A 26,591-nucleotide genomic window follows, 5' to 3' on the forward strand; every position below is an offset into this window, starting at 1 on the left:
TGTCCTGCTTTCCCACAAGCTTTCCCACAGATGCCATTGTGGCAGCAGAAGCAGAAAAAAAATGTGTCAACCCCTTCTGATTATTTTCTAAAATTAGTGACAGAGTGAATTTAGGGAATTTCAACCTTTTATTTTTTTTTTTAGTAGGAGCAAACAGCCTTCAGGTCCATTGGCTCTCTTTAACACCTTCAATTACCGATTCATCATCCTGGAGTACAATAGGGAAAGTACTAAAATGGGTATGATTTTAGCACCATAGTCATGTCGTTATTGATTCCAGGTCCTGACCACTCCAGGATTCACAAATCTAATCTTCTTCTGAGAAAGGAACCAGAAAGAATCTAATCTCTTGGCCACTGGGGGGTGTGAATAGGGGAGAGGAGATGGAGGGAAATCTTGATAAATCCAACCATTACATACATAGTCCTTGAGGCAGCATGGCATGGTGGTTAAATACAACGTGGGCTCACACTCAGGTATGCCACTTACTTGATGTGTGATTTAAACAAGTTTCTTAACCTCGCTGTGCTTCAGTTTTTTCATCTGTAAAGTGGGGATACTGGAAGTGCCTTCCTCATAGGATTTTTTGAGAATTAAATGAATTAATGTTATCAGAGAGTCATTTGGTTAGATATTTTAAACATTGCTTAGTGATTTGTATGTAAGTTGTCTTCATACGTATGAGAAAGTCAACTAGTAGGCTTACCCAAAGAACAAATGCATAGATAGGCTTTATAAAAGAGAGGAGAAAGAGAGAGAAAGAAAACTATAAGCAATCTTGGAATAATGAATCTTGTCTGCATAATTTTGGGGATATATTCATTAGCTGGAAGTTAGAAAAGGCATTAGTTGGGCATTCTGTCCCAGTTGGTCCTTGAGTAGGCCAAGTAGAAATAGTTAACACAAGACAAAACAATTTCAGTTGATTATGCATTCTTTAGAAAAACCTTGAGTGTTTAGTTGTGGAGAAGATGTTGTGAGCTGTTTCTGCAATGTCTGACCATGAACATTTCTATCATAGTTAGATCAGGTCTGTCCTACTCATTCTTTTTTTAAAACATATTATTTATTTATCTATTTATTTTTAATCCTCACCCAAGGATATTTTTTCCATTGATTTTTAGAGAAATTGGAAGGGAGAGGGAGAGACAGAGAGAAACACTGCTGTGAGAGAGAGACACATCAATTGAATGTCTCCTGCAGGGTCAGGAGCCTGCAACTGAGATACGTGCACTTGACCGGAATCAAACCACGGTCCCTTCAGTTCACAGGCCGATGCTCTATCCACTGAGCAAAACTAGCTAGGACTGTCCTATTCATTCTTATTAAAAAATTTCAGTATACATAAACCTGGTATAACAGTGTCTGGCACATAATAAGCAATTTCTAAGGCAGTTTAACTTTGAGGGAAAAGAGATTAGAATGGCGCTATTAAGACTGAGGATGGAATAGAGAGGAAGGTGGGTGCAGGGGAAACAGTCAAGGTTGTAGAATCGCACATCCTAACCTGGAGATAGTTCAACCACTACTAACTATAGAATAGTATTACATTTCTGTACCAAACTGATCATTACATTCAGAATTACTTTAAGTGTGTATTTTTTTTTGGCAGAAGAACTAAAGGCAAACTTGGATGAGCTTATTAAGCTTTACAACCAGAAGTATCCAGGACTACTGAAAATAGTACGGCATACCAAGAGACAAGGTCTTGCTCAAGCCCGCAACACTGGCAGGGAAGCGGCCACAGCTGAAGTGGTAGCCATCCTGGATGCTCATATTGAAGTGAACGCTGGGTGGTAAGGCTCCAGATGGTTTCTTCTTCTGAAAAAAAGGGAGAAAGGACATATTGTAATGCTGAATATAAGACAGGATAGTGTGGAAATGGGGAAAGCCTACATCAGACCTTAAACACAGGGAAGCTACAAAGACAGGATGCTTTTACTCGAGGATTTTTGGTTGGCTAAGGATAGTGCTGGAGCAAAAACAATGGGCTTGGCATATTAACACTGCACTCAACCCTGACTTTACCAAATACTTTGGGACTTTGTATATACATCACTTCATCTAACTTGATATTCATGTGCTTTTCTATAAAATTGAAGAGATTGCCTTTTGGTAATTCCTAAGGTTTTTCCCAGCCCTGAAATTACATGACATAAAGAGAGCTGTGTTCTTTGGAGAACATGGAGAATCAGGTAGTAAAGAGTTATCATTTTGGAAACAGGGTGACCCAAAGGTAATGTAAATTCAGGAATACTGATGGTCCTGGTTCACAGTAGCTCGGGGGTAGTATTTGGGTACTAAGTTCAAATATGCTTTTGACATGGGTCAGCTGCTAGCATCCCAGCTATACCAAAAGCTGAAGAACTTTCCTGGTCTCTGGAGCGTTCCTCTCACCATCAAGCTCAGTCTAAATGAAGAAGGTGCTTAATGTCAGGGCAAGACATTAATGAAGAAGGTGCTTAATGCTTGGGGCACCTTTGTCTGCTTGCTCCTGCTGCTTACCCACATACCTAACCTGGGTTTGTTACACATCCTTTTTCTAGGGCGGAGCCCATCTTGGCCCGGATTCAGGAAGACCACACTGTGATCGTGTCTCCTGTGTTTGACAAAATTCACTTTGACACCTTTGAACTAGAAAAGTATGGATTGGCAGTTGATGGGTTTAACTGGCAACTGTGGTGCCGTTATGATTCACTGCCAAAGGCCTGGATTGATCTGAATGATGTCACCGCTCCAGTGAAGTAAGTCGGAGAGGTCTCAGGAACGTGGTTAGCACATGGGAAGTCAGGAATGAATGGGGTGTGGTGGTAGTAATGGAAGAAGGGTGAAAGGAATGAAGGACAGGGAATAAAAATAAAAAACGCTCATCCCAGATAAGAAATCACAGACACTTTGGATTATTTGAGGGCTTTCAAGCAAAATAAAGCAAATGTTTTAGAAAACATTTGGGCCATTTAAAGCATTTATCAGGCTATGAAGTAGGAATATCCAGGTGAAAAAGAGGTACTTTTAATAGACCTTGAGAAGAGTCATGACAACACAGGGAAAGTTACACATGCTTAGTACAGCTAGAGGGCTTAGGGAAACCCTACGGATAAGAGGTTTGGGTAGAGTTTCAAAGGCCAAACCATCACTGTGTTTCCTACTGCTCCCCTCCCTCCTAACCCACTCATTATGGAGAGGTTAGTAACTTCTCTTGCTTTGTGTTCCACAGGAGTCCTTCCATCATGGGCATCCTGGCAGCCAACAGGCTCTTCCTGGGAAAGATCGGGTCTGTGGATGGTGGAATGCTCGTCTATGGAGGAGAGAATGTGGAACTTAGTCTGCGGGTGGGTACATTTCCGTTCTTCTTATGGGACAAAGCAGAGGAGAAATAATAGGAGGGTAGTAGTAGTGTCTCTGGAATCCTGAAACAAGGCTGAATGTCAATGGTTCAAGAGGTGGACAAATCCTCATGTTTGTAGGTCACTAGAGAAAGGCACTAGGACTTCAGGAGTGGAGTCTTTTTGATGTAGGTCTATATAATCTGGGACATATTGGAGGAAAGGGTAAAACTGAGGATCAGCAGATGGTGTCCCCCCTTGTCTTGAGGAATCCAGGCATTTTCCAAACATCTAGAATCAAACAACTGTGGCAGACAGCTTTCTATAAGACCAAAGAGAAACTGGGCAGCACTGGTCAGATGGTCATACCTATATGCAGTCAAGGTGTTGTCCAGGGCTGGGTTCTCAGCTAGGACTGACTAAAGAAGGATCTGCTTCTAGGCTCATGTTGGTATTGGCAGCATTCAGCTCCTTGAAGTCTTCCAGACTGAGGAGGCATTCGGGTTTTGGCTGTCTATCAGCTGGAAGCCACCCTTAGTTTCTTGCACTCTTCATGTGGTGGCTCACAACTTGGTGGCTTCCTTCTTCTAAGCCAGCAAGAGAGCGCATCTCCTAGCTCAGTGGTTCCCCACCTTCCTAATGCCTCGACCCTTTAAATCAGTTCCTCATGTTGTGGTGACCCCCAACCATAAAATTATTTTCGTTGCTACTTCATAACTGTAATTTTGCTACTGTTATGAATCGTAATGTAAATATCTGATATGCAGGATGTATTTTCATTGTTCACGACCCACAGGTTGAGAACCGCTGCTGGATGGACACTACAATCTTATGTAATGTAATCACACACATGTAATCGTGTACATACCTTTGCCATATTCTACTGATTAGAAGAAGATCATAAACCCACACTCAAGGGGAGGGGAGTGAGGAAGGGTGTGAAGATGAGGGGGCAGGGATCATGTGGACCACCTGTGGTCTGTTCATCACATTGCATAATATCTGGCATGCAGGTCCAGGAGGGGTCATAGGACACTCACTCCAGTGTGATTAGCTCAGGGCTTGGTGCTCCTCGGGACATTTGCACTTTTCTTGAGGATAAGTGAGCAGGGACAGACTGCCAGGACCTTCACAGTGGGGTTCAGGATTCTAGGAGGGGCCGACAAATGAAAATGCTATACAAGAAATATGAATTTAGAAGGCATTGGGGGCCAGGTGGAGCCTCTTTCTTGAAGAGACACACTGAAACTGGGTCCCATCTGCTTTTATTCAGTTTTAGATACACATCTTGCCCTCAGTAAAGCACAGCAAACAGGTAGCAGACAGACCGTCTCTAAGGTCAATAAAGATCAGTAAAGATCAGTAAGGTCCAGTAAACATTTACTTGGAGACTATCGAGCCACCACTATCTCAACACAAACAATCGGTGCTTAGCGTCAACCCTGCTAATGCTCAAGATCCATCGGCCTTCTGCGTTCCTTGGTGCACTCCCATGACAGTATTGGCAAATGGTGGCTTCCCGCAACAGACCTTCCTTTGGTTTTGTTCGGGAGGATTTCCTAAAGTGGGTAGGATTTCTGGAACTGTCTGAGTGACAGGAGAGAAGAAGTTTGGTAAACTTCTAAGGAGGATTGTTTTAGATAAGTGGTTTGGGAGGTAACATAAAGATGGGAGTGGGAGGACTGAATTTATGTTCTTTAAAAAATGGCTCCAAAATATTGGTCTCTGTGCATCAGTAAGCAATGCTATTTATTAGCTGTGGCACCAAGACTGTCCAGATGATTTTTCCCGCTTCTCTTGCAGGTGTGGCAGTGTGGGGGGAGAATTGAGGTCTTGCCCTGCTCCCGGATTGCCCACATAGAGAGAAATCACAAGCCCTATGCCTTGGATCTGACTCCTGCCATGAAGCGCAATGCTCTCAGAGTGGCCGAAATCTGGATGGATGAGTACAAATACATGGTCTACTTGACCTGGAACATACCACTCCAGGTTTGTCATGGCATTGAATAGGACCAGGAGGAGGAGGTGGTGGTAGTGGTGAGAAATGGGAAGGGATACAGCAAAAGTGTCATCCCAGCCCTAAAGAATAAGGGTAACATCCAGATGGTGTGATGGTGATGACACAACATTTATGTAGTAAGGCTATGTTCCAGACTCTTTAATTATCACAACATACTTAGAGCATAGGTTATATTTTTAATTTTATGTATTTTTAAATTTTTCTATTGCAGTTGACATTCAATGTTATATTAGTTTCAGGTGTATATCATAATGCTTAGGCACTTATATAACTTATCAAGTGTTCCCTGTGATAAGTCTAATGCCCACCTGGCACAGTACATAGTTATTACAATATTCCCTATGCTGCACTTTACATTCCTGTGATTAATTTGTAACTCCCAATTTTTACTTCTTAATCCCTTCACTCTTTACACATAGCTCCCAAACCCCCTCACATCTGGCAACCATCAGTTTGTTCTCTATATCTATGAGTTTATTTCTGTTTTATTTGTTTATTTATTTTGTTTTTTATTTTCCACATAGAAGTGAAATAATGTGATATTTGCCTTTCTCTGTCTGACTTATTTTACTTAGTCTAAATACCCTCTGTGTATATACATGTCACAAATGGCAAGATTTTATTCTTGTTTATGGCTAAGTAAAATTCTATTGAATATATACCACATCTTCTTTATCCATTTGGACACTTAGGTTGCTTTTAGACTTTGTTGCAAATAATGCTGCAATGAGCATAGGGGTCCATGTATTCTTTCAAAATAGTGTTTTGGATTTCTTCAAATAAAAACTCAGAAGTGGAATTGCTGGGTTATTTGGTAGTTCTATTGCTTGCCTCCATTTTGTTTAGTTCTTTTTCTGGAGTTTTGTCTTGTTTAATTTGGGATATGTTTTTTTTCTTCTCTTTTTTGACTACCTCCTGTGCTTGTTTCTATGTAGTAGGTAGATCTGCTATGTCTCCCAATCTTGAGAGGGTCACCTTATATAGTAGGTGTCTTAATGGGTTCAGTGGCACAGACTCCCCGGTCACCTGAGATGTGTGTGCCAGGACTGTCCTTTGTATGGGTTGTGTGTGCCCTCTTGTTGTAGTTGAGCCTTGATTTCTGTTGGCACATCAGTGGGTGAGATTGACCCCCAAGCTGACTGGGTGTGAGGGCTGACCATGACTACAACAGACAACCTGTTGGTGTGTGAATGACCTCATAGAATGGGGTTCATCTGGGGCTCTGGTGTCTGCTGAATTTGCCCTTTCGGTGTGTCATTTGTGGAACTAATTGGGTGGTGCTCTGGTGTGGTCTGAAGCTGGCCACTGGGTGTGTTATTTCTGGGGCCTCTTGAGAAGAGCTCCAGTGTTAGCCAAAGTGAGCTGCTGCCTGTCTGGCCTGGGACCACCTGGTTGGAGCTACAAAATGATCAGTGGTTGGTAGCTCCCTCTGTTGGGTTGGAGGCATCTGGGACCAGTTATGCTATGGACCGAGTGTGACTGCCACTCATGCCAAGCTTGGGGCTGATTAGCAAGAGGTGCAGGGCATGCAGAGGCTACCCACTGCTTGTTTGGGGTTTGTAAATCTTTGAGAGATTTTAGGAAAGTCCACAGCTCAGGCCAAGGTTGGTTGCTTGTGAGGAACAGCCTTGGAAAAAGATTCATGCTGAAAGAAAGTTCAGTGAGGTAAGGTTTCAGGGAATCACTAGGGAGCGGCAATTGGGGTTAGCCAGGCTGATGGAGATTCACATGTAGTGCACATCTGTGTCTGCCTGCTGTGTGGGGAGAGGACTCAATAAAGGAATAATGGCACCTGTCAGTACTTCTGTCCATGAGAGAGCTGCCCTTCCTTCCCCCTCTCTGAAGCCAGTCAATTCAGTTTCTCCCCATATATCACTGGTGCTTTCCAAGCTGCTGTCCCTTTGCTGGAGCTTAGGGCAAGTGTGAGCGATTGAGTTTTCGCTTGGGTTCTTTAAAAGGATATCTGGTCTACAGCAGCCCTTTGTCTCACCTGGATGGACTTCCTGCTGATTTTCACAGACAGATATTGTGGGGACTCCTATTCCCAGCACTGGTTCTTCGGGCTGGGGAGTGAGGTGTGAGCCGGGACCCTTCACTCCCCAGTGAGGACCTTCACAGCTGAGAAGGTCTTACCCACCATATATGGGTGTGGGGCCAGCCCATTTTGCATTTGCGCCCCTCCTACCCTCTATATATCCTTCTTCTTTATATCCTTAGTTATAGGAGTTCTGTTCAGCTAGTCTTCAGGTGGTTCTCAAGGGTGGCTGTTCTATAATTTAGTTGTAGTTTTGATGTGGTCGTGGGAGGAGGCAAGCACAGACTCTTCCTTGGGTAGGTTTTATTTTTATTATTCTAAGTTTACAGATGAAGAAACTGAAGCATAGAGAATTGAAAGAAACTTGTTTAAGGTAATAACGTAGTAAGTGGCTGAGATAAGATTCAACCAAGTAATCCTCTACATTTCTTGTTCATCCATCATCATTACTGGTGGAATCTTTATGGTACAGGGTTGGACATCAGGAACTCACTGTCTTAAGAGGACATAAACATGGTAGGCAGGATGTGAGATGGTGGGAATAGAGACTATAATCCTGTTGGATGCACATGAATGCGGATGACCTTCTTGGCTAAGGCCATACATTGTCCCTGCCACTGGAGGTCAGGGTGATTTGCTACCTTCTGCTTCTGAGCTGTGGCTCTGGGCTCAAACATTCTTTCAGTTTGATTCCCCACAGATATCACTTTTAGAAAATGCCACCTAACCACCAAAATCTTGCTGCCAGAATATTGCTTTTGAAAGCCTTTTCTGGCCATCATGAGTAGTATTTTGTGTTTTACTGATATAAATATGATCTCTAACAGGAGCAGTCTGCATTAGCTTGCTAATGATGAGAAAGAAACCTGAGTGACCCCCACTACACAGGCCTTGCAAGTGCTTTTGAGGCCAATGTGATTCCTAAGGTTCAAGCTTTTTTCACTCTCCCAGGAAAACTATACATTATAAAGGTTACTTTATGGACCATCAGAAAAATACCCCCTTCCCTCAGGCATCTCCATACCCTTTGATGGAGCCAAGGACATCACACAGAAACATTCCATGTTTTATTTACACAGAAACACTCCATGTTTTACTTACAGAACTCTGGAATCGATTATGGAGACATTTCTTCCAGAATGGCACTCCGGGAAAACCTGAAATGTAAAACTTTTGACTGGTATCTGAAAAATGTGTATCCAGCCCTGAAGCCAATCCACAACATTGTAGGCTATGGAAGAGTATGTATTATGCAATTGCATTTCAGATTTTAAATGTTTGACTGTGACAGACAATGAAACCTGAGTCACATGACTACCCAGAAAAGGGTTTCCCAAACGCATCCTGTCCAAGATTCTCTTCCTATCGCCCAACTCCTTCCTCAGCGGTTTGCCCTTGGGCCCTCTCAGTTCCTGTTATCTCTAGTTCCCATCTCCTTTCCTTCTCTCTGCCTTCTCTCCCCAGTTCCCATCTCCTTTCCTTCTCTCTGCCTCTACTTCCTTACTTGGCAGCCCTTGCTCTCCCTCTCCCGTTTCTCAGCCAATCAGGGTGTTTGGCCTCACCCACCTGAAGGTGGCTGTAGGTGTCCCTTCTTTATATACGTTGTGATGGTCTCAGTGGGCGGGCATTCCCAGGAAGTGGGGATCACAGCAGGGCCTCACTTCAGCATTTGTCTTAGAAATTTGCTTAGAAAATTGCTGTCAGGATAGCAAACTGCTGGTCCCTTTGGCTGGTAATTCCTGGCCCCTTGGAGCACTGGAGAAAATGCAGGGTCTGGGAGGCTTGGTACTCTCTTTCTCCAACTCTTTCCAATCATGTTGTCATGTGTTTTGCTCCTTCAGATAAAAAACTCGCTGAGTGAAAATGACTGCCTGGATCGGGGCCCTTTTAAGGGCAAGACCCCCATCATGTATTTTTGTAATGAATACAGTCCACAGGTATCTTCCACAACCTTCTTTGCCGGGACAGGATGAGTCTGTTGAGGCTCAGCCCTAGCAACCTTTGCCAGATTTGGACTCAGTGCCAGATGTCAGGGAGGCAGGAGCTGGGAATCCTGGGTAATGAGTCATGGTGAAACCCCAACCTGTACGTTTAACTAAGCACTTCCAAGTTCATTCAAAAAGTTATGGCAGGACAGTTCTATTTCAGATATGGGTAGGGAAGGTGAAAAGGCTCTGATCTGTTGCATTCATTCTCCATGGTAATATTTTCATTGACAAAACCTTCAGTTCATTTTCCCCCTCTTCCCACGGCCTCCCTCCATCCCCCCCGGCCCCCCCCCCTCCCCGCTCCTTGTGTGGGAAGGTGGGGAGCTGTGGCTTCTTCCATAGAGAAGGAAACAGGGGCTAGAGAAGAGAGTCCCTGGCGGAATGGGAGTCCTCCCAGGGGATAAGAGAGATCTGGCACCAAGTGGGAGGTGTAGCAGGGGACTTCTTTTTCCCTGAGACTACTCACATCTGTCATGTAACTTCGCATGTTGCCCTCACAGGAACCTCTTGAGGGATGCAGGCTAGATAGCATTTCCACTTGATGAATGAAAAAAAAAAAAGCTGTGACACAAAACAACTTACTTGTTCGAACTCACTGAGCAAGGGAGGGTCAGATTGAAAATTTGAAAGGTTTCCTAACAACAAGCTCATAGTGAAGGCTTCCGATGACACCTAATGAAGTTCAGTTGAGTTTTTTTTCCCCAAAGATAAGCTCCCTCATCCACACAAGCCATGATTCTGTTGGGCTCCCTGCATGGAAGGAGGCAGGCTAGTGCTCTCTCCTCATGCCTGGTCTTCTCCCTAGAATCAACTGGGGGTAGTGGGAGAAAGAAACAGAGGGTACTGCTTGTTACTCAGGAAAATTCAGTGCTCCCCCTGGTGACTGAGTGTCCACGGGACCCATAAGCAGTCTTTATGTCCACTATCCGGGTCAAGGGCCTCTCCACAGACTGTGTCTATAGCAGATCGCTTTGCTGTCTTTTAGAAAGTCTACTACCATCTAACTGGGGAGTTGTATGTGGGATCGCTGATTGCAGAGGCAAATGCCGAGGACTGCTGCCTGACAGACCCTGGCAGTGGGGAGAATCCTACTTTGGAGCCATGTTCCAAGGCAGCCCAAAATGGACTGTACATATATTGGGATTTTAAGCCGGTGAGTCATGTACTTTTTAAAGGATAGATATATTCAAATATAATCTGAGAGATTCATATTTGATTTCATAGTGTTTTAGAAAGACTCAGTTTGTGACCGTGTGTAGGGAAAACATCGGAAACAGGGAACTGGGTATGAAACACCGAGTCTGTTGACTAAGGTGGGTGTTGAAGGGAAAAAAATCTGGAAACTGTTATAGTTTAACAGTTAAGCATTTGGGTTCAAATCACAGTTCAGTTACATTTAGCAATTTTGTTGCCCTCTCTGAGACTCAGTTTCCTCATCCATAAAATGGAAATAGTATCGACTTTATGGGTTGGGAGGATTAAATGAGATAACATGTGTAAAGCATTTTAGCATAGTGCCTGGCACATAGAAAGTATTTAATAAATACTAGAGGCCTGGTGCACGAAATTCGTGCACTGGAGGGGGGGGCATCCCTCAGCCCGGCCTGCACCCTCTCACAATCCGGGACCCCTCAGCGGATGTCAGGGATCCCTGCGGGATCAGGCCTAAACTGGCAGTCGGATATCCCTCTCGCAATCCAGGACCGCTGGCTCCTAACCGCTCGCCTGCCTGCCTGATCACTCCTAACCACTCTGCCTGCCTGCCTGACCGCTCCTAACTGCTCGCCTGCCTGCCTGATCACCCCTAAACCACCTCTGCCTTGGCCTCTGCTGCTACAGCTTCATCTGAAGGTCGTTCGGCTGTCTGGTCTAATTAGCATATTACGTTTTTATTATTAAAACTAGAAATTCGTGCACGGGGCGGGGGGGGGGGGGGGGGGGGGGAGTGTCCCTCAGCCAAACCTGCACCCTCTTCAATCAGGTACATCCCTCTCACAATCTGGGACTGCTGGCTCCCAACTGCTCGCCTGCCTGCCAGCCTGATCACCCCCTAACCCAGTGATGGCGAACCTATGACACGTGTGTCAGAGGTGACACGCGAACTCATTTTTTTTGGTTGATTTTTCTTTGTTAAATGGCATTTAAGTATATAAAATAAATATCAAAAATATAAGTCTTTGTTTTACTATGGTTGCAAATATCAAAAAATTTCTATATGTGACCCGGCACCAGAGTTAAGTGAGGGTTTTTCAAAATGCTGACATGCTGAGCTCAAAAGGTTCGCCATCACTGCCCTAACCACTCCCCTGCCAGCCTGATGAATGCCTAACTGCTCCCCTGCTGGCCCGGTTGCCCCCAACTGCCCTCTCCTGCTGGCTATCTTTGACCACATGGGGGCAGCCATCTTGTGCAAGGGCATGATGGTCAATTTGAATATTACCTCTTTATTATATAGGATTAGCCATTGTGATCAGTTTTATTGTTAATACTAAGCAGAGAGTCTGGAGCACTGGGCTGAAATTTGACAGGGACTATATAAAAGTCCTGACTTTAACTTCAACATCAATTGAGCAAGAACAAGGTGGAGGGAATCTGTCAGAATTTACATGACAGTGGCATGAGGGACCTGGTTGACAGAGTCTGTGTGAATTTATCATGTAATAGGGCAGCATTAAGCCACACTGGCAGGACTGTGATGTCTTGATGGAGGGGGGCAATGCTTTGTCTATGGATATAATTCTGAGTATGTTGGTACTTTATGAGAATCAGGAGCCTCATATAAAAGGACATGGACAATCTAACTCAGAAATTCCTAACTTAAAGCAAATAATCTCTTTGGGAATCTGCTGCAGAATAGGAATGGACTAACTCCAGGGAAACATACTAATATATATGCACATAAGGGCACAATTTTGCTTACAATTTCAAAGGGGTTTTGGATCTTAGATGAAGTCTCTCTTAACTAGACAACATCAGTGAAAAGGAGGAGGGGATTAAGTCCTGTCTTTCTGCTCTAAGCTCCAACTGTATGGAAATATATATAATTCTATGAAAGGCCATGCTTCCACTTATCTGAGGCACTTTTGTGGGTGTTATTTTCTCTCCTCCCACCTTTTTACCCTGCCAATTGCAAAATGTTCCTCTGATTTCTCTATGTGCTATCAGGGCCCCTCTTCTACACGTTGTCTCATTGTCTGCTTTAATTGCCTGCTCACTTGCTTCTTTTAATCACTAGACTGTAGGCTGGAGGGCAGGACCTGGGTTTTGTGTGTTGTTTTCTCTAGCATCTAACAGAGTACCTGGGACATTGCAGGCATTCAAGAAATGGTTGCAGAACAAATAAAAGATTGGCAGACCTGGAGGTAGAGGAGTGGCGAATCTAGAGAAAAGATGATGCTGTGTTCATGAGAAAGAGGAAGTAAACTTGTTCAGTGTCTACAGGAGGGCAGAGCTAAGACCAGTTGTTGGAGGTCAAGGACTTTGACTTAACATAATGGGCGGGGAAGGAATTTCTAACGGTCTCATGGCTTAAACTGTCCTACAAAAGAATGGGCTGCCTGGAAAGGTGGTGAGCATTCTGTCAATAGTAGTCACCAAGCAAAGCATGTCTGAGCATCTGGCAGCTAGTGCAGTTAAAGTGAGTTTTTGACATCCTTAATAATATCTTTTGTAGAAAATGCAATTCCAGGTTTATTTTCATTAAAAATTAATGATCCATTTATTAAAGTTATAAATTAAAAACCTCTAGTTTTTCTTTAAGCTTTTATGTTCCGCTCACAAATCTTATTTTATCTATGAACCTATCAAGCTTAACAATCACTTTAAGAAATATATCTTCATTGTTGAAAGTATTACAGATGTCCCCTTTATTGTTTTTTTATCCCATTGACCCCTTCCACCCCACGCCTACCCCTCCCCGGAACAATCACATTTGAAGTGTCTAATCTAAATGACTTTTATTTGTTTTTCTTGTTTTATTATTTTAGCTAGAATTTCTAGTACTATGTTAAACAAGAGTGATTAGAGTGAATAGCCTAGCCTTGTGTTCAAACATAGGGGAAAAGTATTGAGTATTTTACCATTAAGCATAACATTAGCTGTAGATGCTAGTGTTATCTACAGTTGAAATAATTTCCCCGTGTTTCTAACTTTTTAAGCGTTTGTTTTATCATGAATGTGAATTAGATTTTGTCAAATACTTTTTCTATATCAGTTGATATGATCAAGCCTTTTCTTCTTTAGCTTATTGATATAATGGATTACACTGATTAATTCTCAAAGTTGAACCAGGCTTGTGTGCCAGGGATAAATCACACTTAGTCACAGCGTATACTTTTTTTCATACTTTGCTGGATTTGAATTGCTGGTATTTTGTTGAAGATTTTTGTGTCTAAGTTGGCTACAGATCATGTTTTGCAGCTTTTCTTTTTTTTAGTCTTTGGTTTTAGTACTGGCCTATGGAGTGAGTTAGGAAGTGTTTCCTCTTCCTGTTGATAAAATTTATCCTTTTGACAAAAATTATAGAAGAGACCAATTTCTGGAAGAGGCATTTTCTGGAAGAGATTCTCTGGAAGAGATTGTCTTAAATTGGTGTACAACATAGTACTAGAAATTCTAGCCAATATAATCCTTCTTTAAATGTTTAGTATACTTCTTTAGTGAGATCTTATGGGCATGGGAGAATTCTTTTTTTCAGGAGCTTTTAAATAATGAATTGAAAATTTTTTTAATGGTACAGAGTTATTTAGATGATTTATTTTGAGTTTTTATAATTATTTATGACTAGCGGCCCAATGCATGAAATTCGTGCAAGAGTAGGTCTTCCTTCCCCTGGCTGCTGGTACCGGCTTCCCTCTGGCACCCAGGACCTGGGCTTTCCTCACAGCCCTGGCTTCGAAAGGACATCCAATCTAATTAGCATATTACACTTTTATTATTATAGATGATTGAGTTTTGTTTGTTTATGGGTTTTGGAAATTAGCCCTTTTCTTCAAATTTACAAGTTTAGAGTTATTTGTAGTGTTTACTTATTTATTTTTTATTATTGAGATATAATTGATATATTACATTATGTTAATTTCAGGTGTACAACACAATATATATAAATTATTACAAAATGTTTACACATACAATAAGTTTAGTTAGCATTCATCAGCAGTTACAAAATATATTTTCTTATGAGAATTTTTAAGATCTACTCTATTAGCAACTTTAAAGAGGATTTACAATTTAATAAATACCCTTACACATTATAGACTATATTTATAAATTTAATACATTAAATTTTCTTTCTTAAGACAGTCAATTCTCTGACTTTAAATTGAATAATGCTTAAGATCATTTAAGTGTTTAAAAGTTTGCAATCCAGTAAAATTGCAACATATAATCATAAATTTAATTATTTAATTACAACTTTTTAAATTGGTAGCATAATATTAACCTGTAACACAATGTTTCTTAAGTATAGCATGTACTTAAAAACAGTAATATATGCAGAATCTTCAACAAATGCTATGTCTTTGGTTCCTTTAACATTTATACTTAAGTCCAAATCTCCTGGGAATCAAGATATTACATATGCTAAAGAAACAATTATGACATCCCAAACATTTGGGGGCTGCCTTCTCAAGAGAATTTTGGAAGATTATTTTCTCAGGTGGCTGAAGTTGCTGATAGAATCCAGGTTGTGGTGAGCGAGCCCTGGAGCTGCAGGGCAGCTGGGGGAGCCTGCCCACCACTCTGGTGTCCAGGATGGATCCCTTTTTATGTCACTATGCCAAGAACTCCGAAAGCCAAAGAGGGAGGCAACCATGTAGATGATGGTGTTTCCTGATTTCGAGTCAGTTTTAAGTCAATTCATTCTATCTGAGCCTTTCATATCTGTCTTATCCCAATTCTTTCAGATATGAACATAATACTTGATTGAATGTTGGGACCCTTTTGTGCTCTGTTTACTTTGTAGACACAACTTCTACCTTCATTCTACTAAAAAGTTACCAAAGATATATTCCAGAATTGAGGGAGATGGGTAAGACTAGACAATCCCTTTGTTTTCTTCCAAATTCATGATTAACATTTGGTGTCAACCGGTGAAGTTATGACCTTCAAAGACCACAGAGAATAGAGCCAGTGACTGTGAAGAGTCCCAATGTGAAGAGATGAGTTAGAATAGAGACACATCTGATTTAGAAAGAATGTGGGTGAAGGTCATTGTTAGGAAGTCTTCCAGTTGGAGTGACAAGAGAATCTCTGGGAGAGGTAGCGAGGAGACCACTTGTAGTCAGGGTTCAAGAAGAGACCTCCTAAGCTGCCTGTGGGAATAGTTCCAGAAAGCAACTTAGCTCTCTACAGGGAAAACACTAACACTGATCAGAACACCAAAACTAATTATTCCCCTTTTAAAGGCATAGATTTCTTTTAAGACAATATCTACACTAATAAAAGAGAAACATGGTAATTAGCGTACAACCGCTACCCTTCCCATTGGCTAATCAGCATATCCTTATGCAAATTAACTGTCAGCCAAGATGGTGGCCGGCAGCCAGGCAGCTGGAAGCGAACATGAGGCTTGCTTGCTGCAGTGAAGGAGGACTCCAACTTCCCCGCCTGCGCTGCCGGCCTCTGAGCTGGCAGTTTGAAACATTCTAACAAATATAGGCCAGGATCTCAGAGCTGAAGTTATACATTGTTTCGATTATAGAACCGAAACAAACCAGATACAAAGCCTCCGAGCTAGAGCCAGAGCTAAAACTGGCCCAGAATAAAATTAAAAAAAGAGAGAAAAAAGGAGTGGTTGGGAGCTTCAATCAACAACCACCAGCCTGAAAGCAGCCCTCAGCCCCTCACCCAGACTGGCCAGGCACCCCAGTGGGGACCCCCACCCTGATCCAGGACACCCTTCAGGGCAAACCAGCCAGACCCCAGGCCTCTATCCTATATAGTAAAAGGGTAATATGCCTCCCAGCACCGGGATCAGCGGAGCCGCGAGGCCTCCTGGCACCGGATTAGCGTGACAAGGGGCAGCGCCCAAACCCCCTGATCACCCTGCGGCTCTGTGTGTGATGGGGGCGGGGCCACAACCTCCCTATCCGCCCTGCTCTGTTCGTGACAGGGAAGGTGCCCCAACCCCCTGATCAGCCCTGCTCTGTGTGTGACAGGGTGCGGCGCCCCAACCCCCCCCCCCCACGGGCCCTGCTCTGTGTGTGACAGTGGCTGCACCCCAACACCATGATCGGCCCTGCTCTGTGGGTGATAGAGGGCAGCCCCCCCCCACCCCCACGGGCCCTGCTCTGTGCATGACAGGGGGGAGCTCCTTAACCCCCTGATTGGCCCTGCTCTGTGCGTGACAGGGTACGGAGCCCCAAGCCCCCTGATGGGCCCTGCTCTGTGCGTGACAGGGGGTGGCACCACAACCTCCCCATTGACCCTGCCTTGAGTGTGACAGGGAGCAGTGCCCCAACCCCCCAATCAGCCCTACCCTGAGCGTGACTGAGGGTGGCATCGCAACCTCCAATCCGCCCTGCTCTGAGCCCGACCAGGGGCTGCACCTAGGGATTGGGCCTGCCCTCTGCCACCCGGGAGCAGGCCTAAGCCAGCAGGTCGTTATCTCCCGAGGGGTCCCAGACTGAGAGAGGGCACAGGCCGGGCTGAGGGCCCCCCCCCCTTCCCAACCTCCGAGTGCACAAATTTTTGTGCACTGGGCCTCTAGTCTTAATATAAGGAATAATATAGAATGTAGGTCAAGATTCATATATAAAATATCTTACTATTTATCATGGCAAAATATTAGGAACAATTGAATGTCTAACAGTATGGGAGATTTTTGTTCATTCCTTGAACTAAATATTATATAGCCATTCAAACTATCCGTAAGAAATATATTTTCAAAAAATTAGTGAAATTGGAAAAAGTACATGATGTAATGTTAGATTTAAAGAACAGGATATAAAAACTTTATATGCAATGCTGTCCCATTATGAGTGCTTCTAATTTTAAAAATATATTTTCCAAGTTAAAAAAAAAGCACATATTCCTTTTGTAAAAGGGAAAAAGAAACAAAAACAAAAATCTCTTTAAAACTGGCAGGCAACACCCCCAAATAAAAACCAAAGCAAAAATGTATTAGATCCAGATGAATACAATGCAAAAGAAACCAGAATCTGGAGAGGATATAAGGAATACTACCAAAACACATCTCACTTGTAAATGACTCGAAAATAGAAAAAAGATCATTGACTCTCTCAGAAAGATCACAATCTATACTAATTAAAGGGTAATATGCTAATTAGACCAGGAGACCTTCCAGATGTCCTCCAGACAAAGCCATGGTGGTGGGGCAGAGGCAGAGAGGGTTAGGGGCCGGTAGGGGGGGCAGTTGGGGACAATCAGTCTGGCAGGGGTGGGCAGTTAAGGGTGATCAGGCCAGAAGGGGGGGCAGTTGGGGGCAAGCAGGCTGGTGGGGGGAAGTTGGGGGTGATTTGGCTGATGGGGGGGCAGTTGGGGACAACCAGTCTGGCAGGGGTGGGCAGTTAGGGGTTATCAGGCCAGAAGGGGGGGGCAGTTGGGGTTGATCAGGCCAGCAGGCAGAGTGGTTAGGGGCGATCAGGCAGGCAGGCAGGTGAGCAGTTAGGAGCCAATGGTCCCGGATTGTGAGCGAGATGTCAAACTGCCAGTTTAGGCCCTGTGGGATCTGGCCTAAACCAGCAGTTGAACATCCCCCGAGGGGTCCCAGATTGAAGAGGGTGCAGGCCGGACTGAGGGACACCCCCCCCCACCCCTGTGCATGAATTTCGTGCACTGGACCACTAGTAAATTATAATAGCCAAGATTTATTGAGTATGTATTCTGTACCAGGCACTGGATTAAACATGATCTTTACATAAGTTTTACATAAATTTTATAAGAGAAGTATTATTGTTAGCTCTACTTTAGCTATGTTGTAACTAAAGCACAGAGAAGTCACATAATATTCCCAAGGTCGCATAGCATAGTAAATGCTGTGGGTTCAAAGACAGAATCTTATCCACTATTTGTTATTGCCTCTTTGCTTAGGAAGTTTGTTTCTGAAAGGGAGAAAAGCACTGAATGTTGGTTTGAAAAGGTTGAGTTAAGGGTGTTCCCCCCCGCCTTTATATTGGGACATTTGGATTTATTTAAAGTCAGTAGAAAAGGAAGCCGCTAAGAGAGAGAAATAAAGGAAGGATGTTAGACAGGAAGAGTGTTTTTCTCTATATATGTCAAGTGAGGCTGGGCTCAGAGCACAGGGGCTGCTGGCAGTAGAGACAGGCGCAGGGCAGCTCCTCTGAGACCACCCATGTCATCTGGGTGAGGGGTCGACTGACTGGAAGCGGGGTCTTCTGACAAAGTGAAAACTAAAGGCATTGAGTGAAAGGGACAAAGCATGCTAAGGAGACCTGGAGGAGTAACCCTAAGGAGTAAGCCAAGTGCTGAGGCCAGACTGCTGTAGGCACATTTGTGGGCTAGGTCCACTCCACTCCAATGGTGGCCCTGTGTTGTCTGAAAGTGGAGGCCAAGAGAAAGGAGCAGTGGGAGTTGGAAGAGTTCAAGAACTTGAGAGCCACCTTGAATGGTGATGCTGGATGGATGCATCGTGGGAGGTGGGGGTGGAAGGAGTCCAGTGTGTCCAGGGCAGGTGACATTTGGGAACAGGGTTGTTGGGGGCAGTTTGTGATTGGAAGAGAAGAGGGGTATGGAGCTGATGGCTAGGGAGGGAGCAGGGATGTGGCCTTGAGAATGTGGTCTCTGCCTCAAGATGCTCAATAAACATTAAGCCTAACTGTAACCCTAATATTACTTCTCAATCCATTCTATAGATGAGGAAATTGAGACTAAGGCAGGTTAGGTAATTTGCCAAAGGCCTCTCTGTAGATGTTTGAGCAGGGATTTGACACAGATGTTTTAGCTCTAAAGCCTGCAACATTCCCAGTAGTAAACCCTCATGAAGCCCCCACATGGGAGAAGTTGGAACTGCCCTCAGAGTGATGGAGAAAATAGGCTGAGATTCCTGAATGTAGCTCCCACTCCAGTCCTACCACAGAGCCTCACGGAAGAAGGAGGAAGAATCCTAATGGGTGTTACAGGCTCAGAGCTGCAGGTGTGAAAAGGAAGGTCAGTCATGGCTCTCCAAGGGGCATCATGTCTTGTCAGGCACACTGACCTGATGCTCAAACTTGGGAGAGGCAGAAGATAACATCAGAACTCAGCACTGCAGTGCTTACCCCAGACCTATGGTTAGGTTACCACGGGGTTTGGAGAGAAAGCACTGGGTGACCCGAAGCTACACTTTGCTTCCTTTGTCCTCTGGATGGCTTGCAGAGAATCGAGGGACCCTCCAGCTTTTTTTGTGAGCAGAGCAGAGAGAGTAGGCGCAGGGAGGTGAGGCATGGCTAGGGCATTTTAATACCTTGATTGTCTCTCTTCCCATCCAGGGACAAGCCCTCATAAACAGGGCCACCAAACGATGTCTGGAGATAAAGAAGGCTTCCAGTTACTATATGCCTGTGCTGCGGCCCTGCACCACACAGGTGTGGACAATCCAGCACACCATCGGAACCTGGGGGTCCAACTAGCATCCAGCAATCCTCGGAGAGCCTAGATTTGAGACACCAATTCTTGCCACTGAATGGCTTCTACTCCCAATTCTGTTCAGAGTGCCTGCGGGTGAGAGAAAGAAAATGTGTGTGTGTGTTTACTGTGACTTCCACCTGTGACACACAGGATGTGGTAGGGGAGGGCTGTGGATGTGTCCTGGAGTCCTGGCCGGGGAGAGTAAGGAAACTACAACGTCTCGCCCCAGCTTCCCTTGGAATTATATATATCAAACGCCATTCTTGGAAACTCCTTGAAATAACCACCTTCATCTGGCTGGCATGTGGGGGAGAGAGCCAGGAGGGTGGAAGATTATCTTTGACTTCCACCAGCGCTGGCTGGTCTTCATTCCTGACGACTACGGTTGTCATCTGCCCCTCACCTTCTCCTCATCTGCTCGGAGCTCCGCCGCCTTGGGGCTGCCACACTGCAGAGGCCCAGTCATCACCGTGGCAGCGTGACACCTACTCCGGGGCCACCCACTCTCTGAAGCCATGTCACTGCTCTATTCTCTGTTCTGGTCTGTCCTGAAAGATACAACAAATAGACAAGGAATCTTAGAAATTCCTGCGTTTATCCATTCACAGCAGTTTTATTTGATTGCCCAGTCTCTCCAGTACCAACTAGATTCCAGAGGCTGAGCGCAGCTCATCAGCTCTGCACAGTGCAGAGAGAATGGTGGAGACATCCAAGTATCTGGATCTTTCTCCAAGTAGCTCACACTATTTAATAGATTTGATTACCCATTTCCTTCCACAATCCTGAAAATTAGAGAAAATGAGGTTTGAGATGGAGAGGCATCACTTACTGGGACACAAAGGAAGGACTGTAGAACAAACTTGAAACCAGGACTCCTTACTGACATCACTGGGTGAGTCCTTTCCCCCAGCTGGCGAGGTGGGAAGACATGTCCAGGGCAGCCAGTTTGGGCTAGGTTAGAGGATGGGAGTGGGCTCCATGGGGGAGGGAAGGTAGAATGACCGTGTGTGTGTGTGTGTATGTGTGTGTGTGTGTGTGTGTGTGTTGTGGGCTCAGCTTTCAAGTATGAACTTACAGAGTCCCTTCTTCAGGGGTCACTTTGCCCCCTTGTCTCACATCAGATCTATGTGGGAATCATAAATTTCCCTTTAGACAACGGGTAAGCAAGACACTGTTAATTGAGTACAGAATTAAATCAGCTATAATTTTAAAAAATAAGCTTTTAGAAGTGTACAAGTCATAATTGTACAGCTTGACAACATTTTCACAGTGAACACGGTGTCAAAAATGAAAACAATGCTACAGATAAGATTTTATCATGAAAAATTACAGAACAGGAAAAATGTTAAGCAAATGTATAACTTCTAGCTTCTCCCTAGCAAATTGAAAAAAAAATGCAATTCCTAGCAAAGTTTTTCAAAAAGCATGTATCCAATAGAAAAATATACAAAAGACACAGTATCTTAAACATATGAAAAGATGTTTAACATCACTCATAGTTAGAGAAATGCAAATTAAAACTGTACTGAGATAATTTTTCACTTAAACTGGTGAAAATTAAAAAGTATGACAGCACATTCTGTTGGCAAGATTATGAGAAACAGGGAGCCTCACATTGTGATGTAGGGGTGATATAGGGGTACAAGCTGGATCAATCCTTTTGGAGAGATATTTGGCAATATTTAAAAAGATTATATGTACATTTTAAATTTGTGCCAATAATTCTACTTCAAGGAATTTACACTTCCAAAAAGAAGAAAACAGTTATGTACAAAGTAATTATTTGAGTGTTGATAAGTGTTAGAAACAAAGTGTATGCTCCAACATCAGAAAGTGGTTGAATACATCACCACAGTGGAATACTATGCAGCTATAAAAAGAAGTAGGCACATTTCTTCAAACTAATATGGAGCAATTTCCAGTGTGAAAAAGGAAAATGGCATCTATACTATGTATCTTTTAGGTAATAAATAAGGAAAAATATACATGTGCCAGTTTATGCAAAATGAAACATAAAGATAAATCAGAAATGACATTGCTCACTGATGGGTGGTGGTTGGAAATAGTGTGGAAGGAACTGGGGAGGGGGATAGGGTATAATGGCTGTGAGAGGAGTGATACTTCTCAAAATATACATTTTTTTATAGTCCAGGCTTTTAAACCATGTTATATTTTGTATGCTCAAACATAAATACATAAAACCAGTAGGGAAAGAGGGAAACACAATGGGATGCAAACAAACACAAGTGAACCTAACTATATTCCTCTAGTTTAAGTGAATACACACTCACTCTAACCATATTCAGCATTCAGCTTCCAATTCTTGATTCTGAAATATTTTCCAGTAAGAGGAATTAGGGCTCCTTGGAGATATCACTGATTTTAGGCTTGTGGGGCTGGGATGTTTTGATGGGGACATGTCACAATTTACAGAAGCTAGGCTCAAGGGGTTCCCACTGGCCAGATCTTCGATATTTAAAAGAATTAAAATAAATTATTTTTATTCAATATACTAGAGGCCTGGTGCATGGATTCGTGCACCGTTGGGGTCCCTTGGCCTGGCATGCACCCTCTCGCAATCCGGTACCCCTCGGGTGATGTCAGAGGCCTAGTGCATGGATTTAGCCCAATTCCCACAGGCCAGGCTGAGGGACCCCACCGGTGCACGAATCTGTGCACTGGATCTCTAGTATGCATATGAGATCTTTGGTTAATCTCTTCCCGCCCTTCCCCTTTCCCCCTTCCCTCTAAGATTCATCAGTCTGTTCCATGTTTCCATGTCTGTGCATTGAGCATCTGCCCCCTGGTGGTCAGTGCATGTCATAGCTACCGGGCAAACAGTCACCTAGGCTTTTATATATAGACTAGAGGCCTGGTGCACAAAAATTTGTGCACTGGGGGGGGGGCGTCCCCCAGCCCGGCCTGTGCCCTCTCACAGTCTGGGACCCCTCTGGAGATAACGACCTGCTGGCTTAGGCCTGCTCCTGGGTGGCAGAGGGCAGGCCCAATCCCTAGGTGCAGCCCCTGGTCAGGCTCAGAGCGGGCCGATTGGGGAGCTGGGGCGCCGCCCCATCATGCACAGAGCAGGCGGATCAGGAGGTTGCAATGCCACCCTCAGTCACGCTCAGGATAGACTGATTGGGGGGTTGGGGCACCGCCTCCTGTTACACTCAAGGCAGGGTCAATGGGGAGGTTGCGGCGGCACCCCCTGTCACGCACAGAGCAGGGCCGATCAGGGGGTTGGGGCGCTGCCCCCTGTCACTCACAGAGCAGGGCCAATCAGGGGGTTGGGGTGCCGCCCCCTGTCACTAACAGAGCAGGGTCCATCAGCGGGGTTGGGACACCGCCCTCTGTCACACACAGAGCAGGGCGGATCAAGGGGTTGGGACGCTGCACCCTGTCACTCACAGAGTAGGGCCGATAGGGGAGCTGGGGCACCGCCCCCTGTCACGCACAGAGCAGGGCCCATCAGGGGTGTTGGGGCTCCATACCCGGTCACGCACAGAGCAGGGCCCATCAGGGGGTTGAGGAGCTCCCCGCTGTCACTCACAGAGTAGGGCCGATTGGGGGGTTGGGGCGCTGCACCTTGTCACACTCAGGGCAGGGCCAATGGGGAGGTTATGGCTCTACCCTGTCACACACAGAGCAAGGCCCGTGGAGGGGGATTGGGGTGCCACCCTCTATTACCCACAGAACAGGGCCGATCAGGGGGTTGGGGCGCCACCACTGTCACACTCAGGGCAGGGCCGATGGAGAGGTTATGGCTCTACCCTGTCACACATAGAGCAGGGCCCGTGGGGGTGGAGGGTTGGGGCGCCGCACCCTGTCACACACAGAGCTGCAGGGCAATCGGGGGATTGGGGAGCTCCCCCATATCAGGCACAGAGCAGGGCTGATCAGGGGGTTTGGGCGCTGCCCCCTGTCATGCTGATCCCAGGGCCGGGAGCCTCGCTGCTCCGCTGATCCCGGTGCCGGGAGGCATATTACCCTTTTACTATATAGGATAGAGGCCTGGTGCACGGGTAGGGGCCGGCTGGTTTGCCATGAAGGGTGTCTTGGATCAGGGTGGGGGTCCCCACTGGGGTGCCTGGCCAGGCTGGCTGAGGGGCTGAGGGCTGTTTTCCCGCTGGCAGTTGACTAAAAGCTCCCAACCGCTCCTTGTTTTCTTTTCTTTTTTTTTTATTCTGGGCCAGCTTTAGCTCTGAGGCCTCGCTGCTGAAAACATCGATACAATGTTGCGGTCCGGAGCTGACTGACAGCCGGTTTTGTTTAGCTTCTTATTTGCAACATAGTAATAGTTGCTTAGAGTTGCAGTTGAGAGGCGGGGAACGTTGGAGTCTGCAGTCACTGCAGCAAGCAAGCCTCCCTGCTCCCTTCAGTGCCTGGCTGCCGGCCGCCATCTTGTCTGACAGTTAATTTGCATAAGGATACACTGATTAGCCAATGGGAAGGGTAGCGGTCGTACGCCAATTGCCATGTTTCTCTTTTATTAGTGTAGATATTACAAGCCATACAATAAAATAAGAATCCACGAGTTCATACAAATGAATGCATGGATGAATGAATGGATAAACAAGGAAAAAAGAAAGTTCTTCTTTATGGCAGAATGCCAACTAAAAATTGTAGGAATAATTATGGATTTGGAAAATTATTTGACAACCCACATAACTGAAGTTATTTCAGGCGAGAAACACCAATGGATGTTAAAAGTAGTGGGTGTTGAGAAACAAGATACATACATAGCATCAGAGTAATTCCCCATAAGGCATTTATTAACTACAAAGAAAAAATAGTAATTTCAATGTGGAGAAACCGGGCAGACACCATCCTAACTAATTGATCAATGTTCACATCACTAGTTACTGAAAAAATGGATATCACGTGCCTCTCAAAATGATTCACCCAGAAGAATACATCATTTCTATAGTATTCCTGACCAAAGTACAGAACTTGAATCTATAATCTTGAGGCAACATCAATTAAATCCAAATTGAGGGACATTCTTAAAAATAAATGGTCTATATGCTTCAAAAATTTCAAAGTCAAAATACAAAGAAAGATTGAGGAACTGCCCTGGAATAAAGGGGACTAGAGGGACATAACAACTAAATGTAATGTGTGATTCTGTAGCAGAACCTGGGACTGAGGGCAAATTATTTTTCCTTTGGTTGTAAAGGATAGCAGGGGATAACTGGTGGAATTTAAGTAAAACTTGGTGATTAGCTAATAGTCCTGTATCAATGTTATCTTCCTGATTTTGATCATTGTACCCCAGCTATATGCAAATGTCCTTGATTTTATGAAATACTCACTGGAAGATGGATTGGGGGGAATTATCTATGAGATTTTATATGTATGGATAGATAGATAGATAGATAGATAGACAGATAGATAGATAAATAGCAGTGAATAGACAGGTGGGCGACAAACAAATAGTTGGAGCAGAAAATAATAAAACAAATGTGGCAAAGTGAATCTGGATGAAAGGTAAGGGATATACAAATATTCTCTGTACTATGTTTGCAACTTTCCTGTAAGTCTGAAATTGTTTAAAAATAAAAAGATTTAAAAATGTCTGTCTAGAATCTTGACTCTACATATACATTAAATATCTCTTCCTGCTGAACTGCTTCTATAAGCTGTGCTGCTTAGTCTAACTTTGGTGTTCCTTGTTGGCTGAGGGAATCTGTGATTCTCTCGCACCCACAGCTAGGACAACAGAAAGCGGCTCGGGTGCCCACTGTGCCAGATCTCGGCTTCCTGCAGCTGCTCTGAAGTTAAGGCAAGGAATGTGTCCATGGGCTTCTTTGCCCCTGAAACCACCTATATACTTGTCCAAAGTTCTGCATGAAATGCTGCTTTTCTGCTCACTGTCTGTGACCAGCCTTCGTTGACCAGAACACTGTGAAGGTCATCTCAGTGACTATCTTTAGTCCAGTCAGGAGACTGTTCCCTTGGTAACCAAGTTCATTTTTCACTGGTTCTTCTCTCTCTCTGATTTTTGGGACTGTTGGGGCTCTACTATAAGTTAAAGCAACCTTATAGACGCAGAAATATGACAGGTTGACACACAAGGCATCTTACAACCCCAACAGAGAAGTAATTCTGTGTTTGCCCCATGAGTAGAATCCCTGGAATCGTGGTCCTGCCAGTGCCCTTCCTCTGCTCAGATAGGGATAGTCCCTGGGGTGTCTCACAGGTCCCTTTCTCTCCCCATCCCACATTGCCTCTGGGTCTGTTGGTGGGTCCCTGGTTGGCCCCTGATGGCCAAGTGGCGAAGCCACACCGACAAGCATCCGGAAGGAACCACACCCACTGTTACCCCATGCTCCTCTTGGCCCTGTAGTGGCAGGTTTGCTTCCTCTTTTCATGCCCTCTGTCCAAAACTAAAGGCACAAAGCAGCTGTGCTTGGTCCCCTCAAGTCCCCACAGAAGCCCTGGGGTACAGTTGGGATTTGCCCCTCTCCTTATCGCAGCTGATTCTTCTCGAGATGTGTGGAAGCACTGGGAAGGCCACGGCATGTTACCAAAAGGCGAGTCCCACTGCCAGTCTGGGCAGCATTTTCTTCCAAAGCAGAAGGCTGTGAGTCCTGTCTCTCAGGGACTCTTGTAACCCAATCAATGAGTTCTCTGCT

The 26,591-nt window shown here is 44.6% G+C and overlaps 1 protein-coding gene across 4 annotated transcripts in view; it reads left to right on the top strand.

Annotated features, from left to right (window-relative positions):
* GALNT8 (polypeptide N-acetylgalactosaminyltransferase 8) overlaps positions 1-22,980 on the top strand; it is a 52,886-nt gene extending 29,906 nt beyond the window's left edge. Inside the window, exons 4-11 of one of the 4 annotated variants that reach the window (XM_070407584.1) lie at positions 1,613-1,796; positions 2,547-2,744; positions 3,218-3,332; positions 5,130-5,315; positions 8,485-8,622; positions 9,223-9,318; positions 10,355-10,522; positions 19,818-22,980. In XM_070407584.1, the coding sequence (XP_070263685.1) occupies positions 1,613-1,796; positions 2,547-2,744; positions 3,218-3,332; positions 5,130-5,315; positions 8,485-8,622; positions 9,223-9,318; positions 10,355-10,522; positions 19,818-19,958 (1,226 nt within the window). In that variant the 3' untranslated portion in view covers positions 19,959-22,980. The remainder of the gene's footprint in view (positions 1-1,612; positions 1,797-2,546; positions 2,745-3,217; positions 3,333-5,129; positions 5,316-8,484; positions 8,623-9,222; positions 9,319-10,354; positions 10,523-19,817) is intronic. The other 3 variants (XM_070407585.1, XM_070407586.1, XM_070407587.1) reach the window with 3 other exon arrangements.
* Positions 22,981-26,591: the final 3,611 nt, after the last annotated feature.

This window comes from Myotis yumanensis, unplaced genomic scaffold (assembly GCF_028538775.1).
Source record: "Myotis yumanensis isolate MYYU_CA2020_CCGP unplaced genomic scaffold, mMyoYum1.0.hap1 SCAF_3, whole genome shotgun sequence".
NCBI classification, from domain to species: Eukaryota; Metazoa; Chordata; class Mammalia; order Chiroptera; family Vespertilionidae; genus Myotis; species Myotis yumanensis.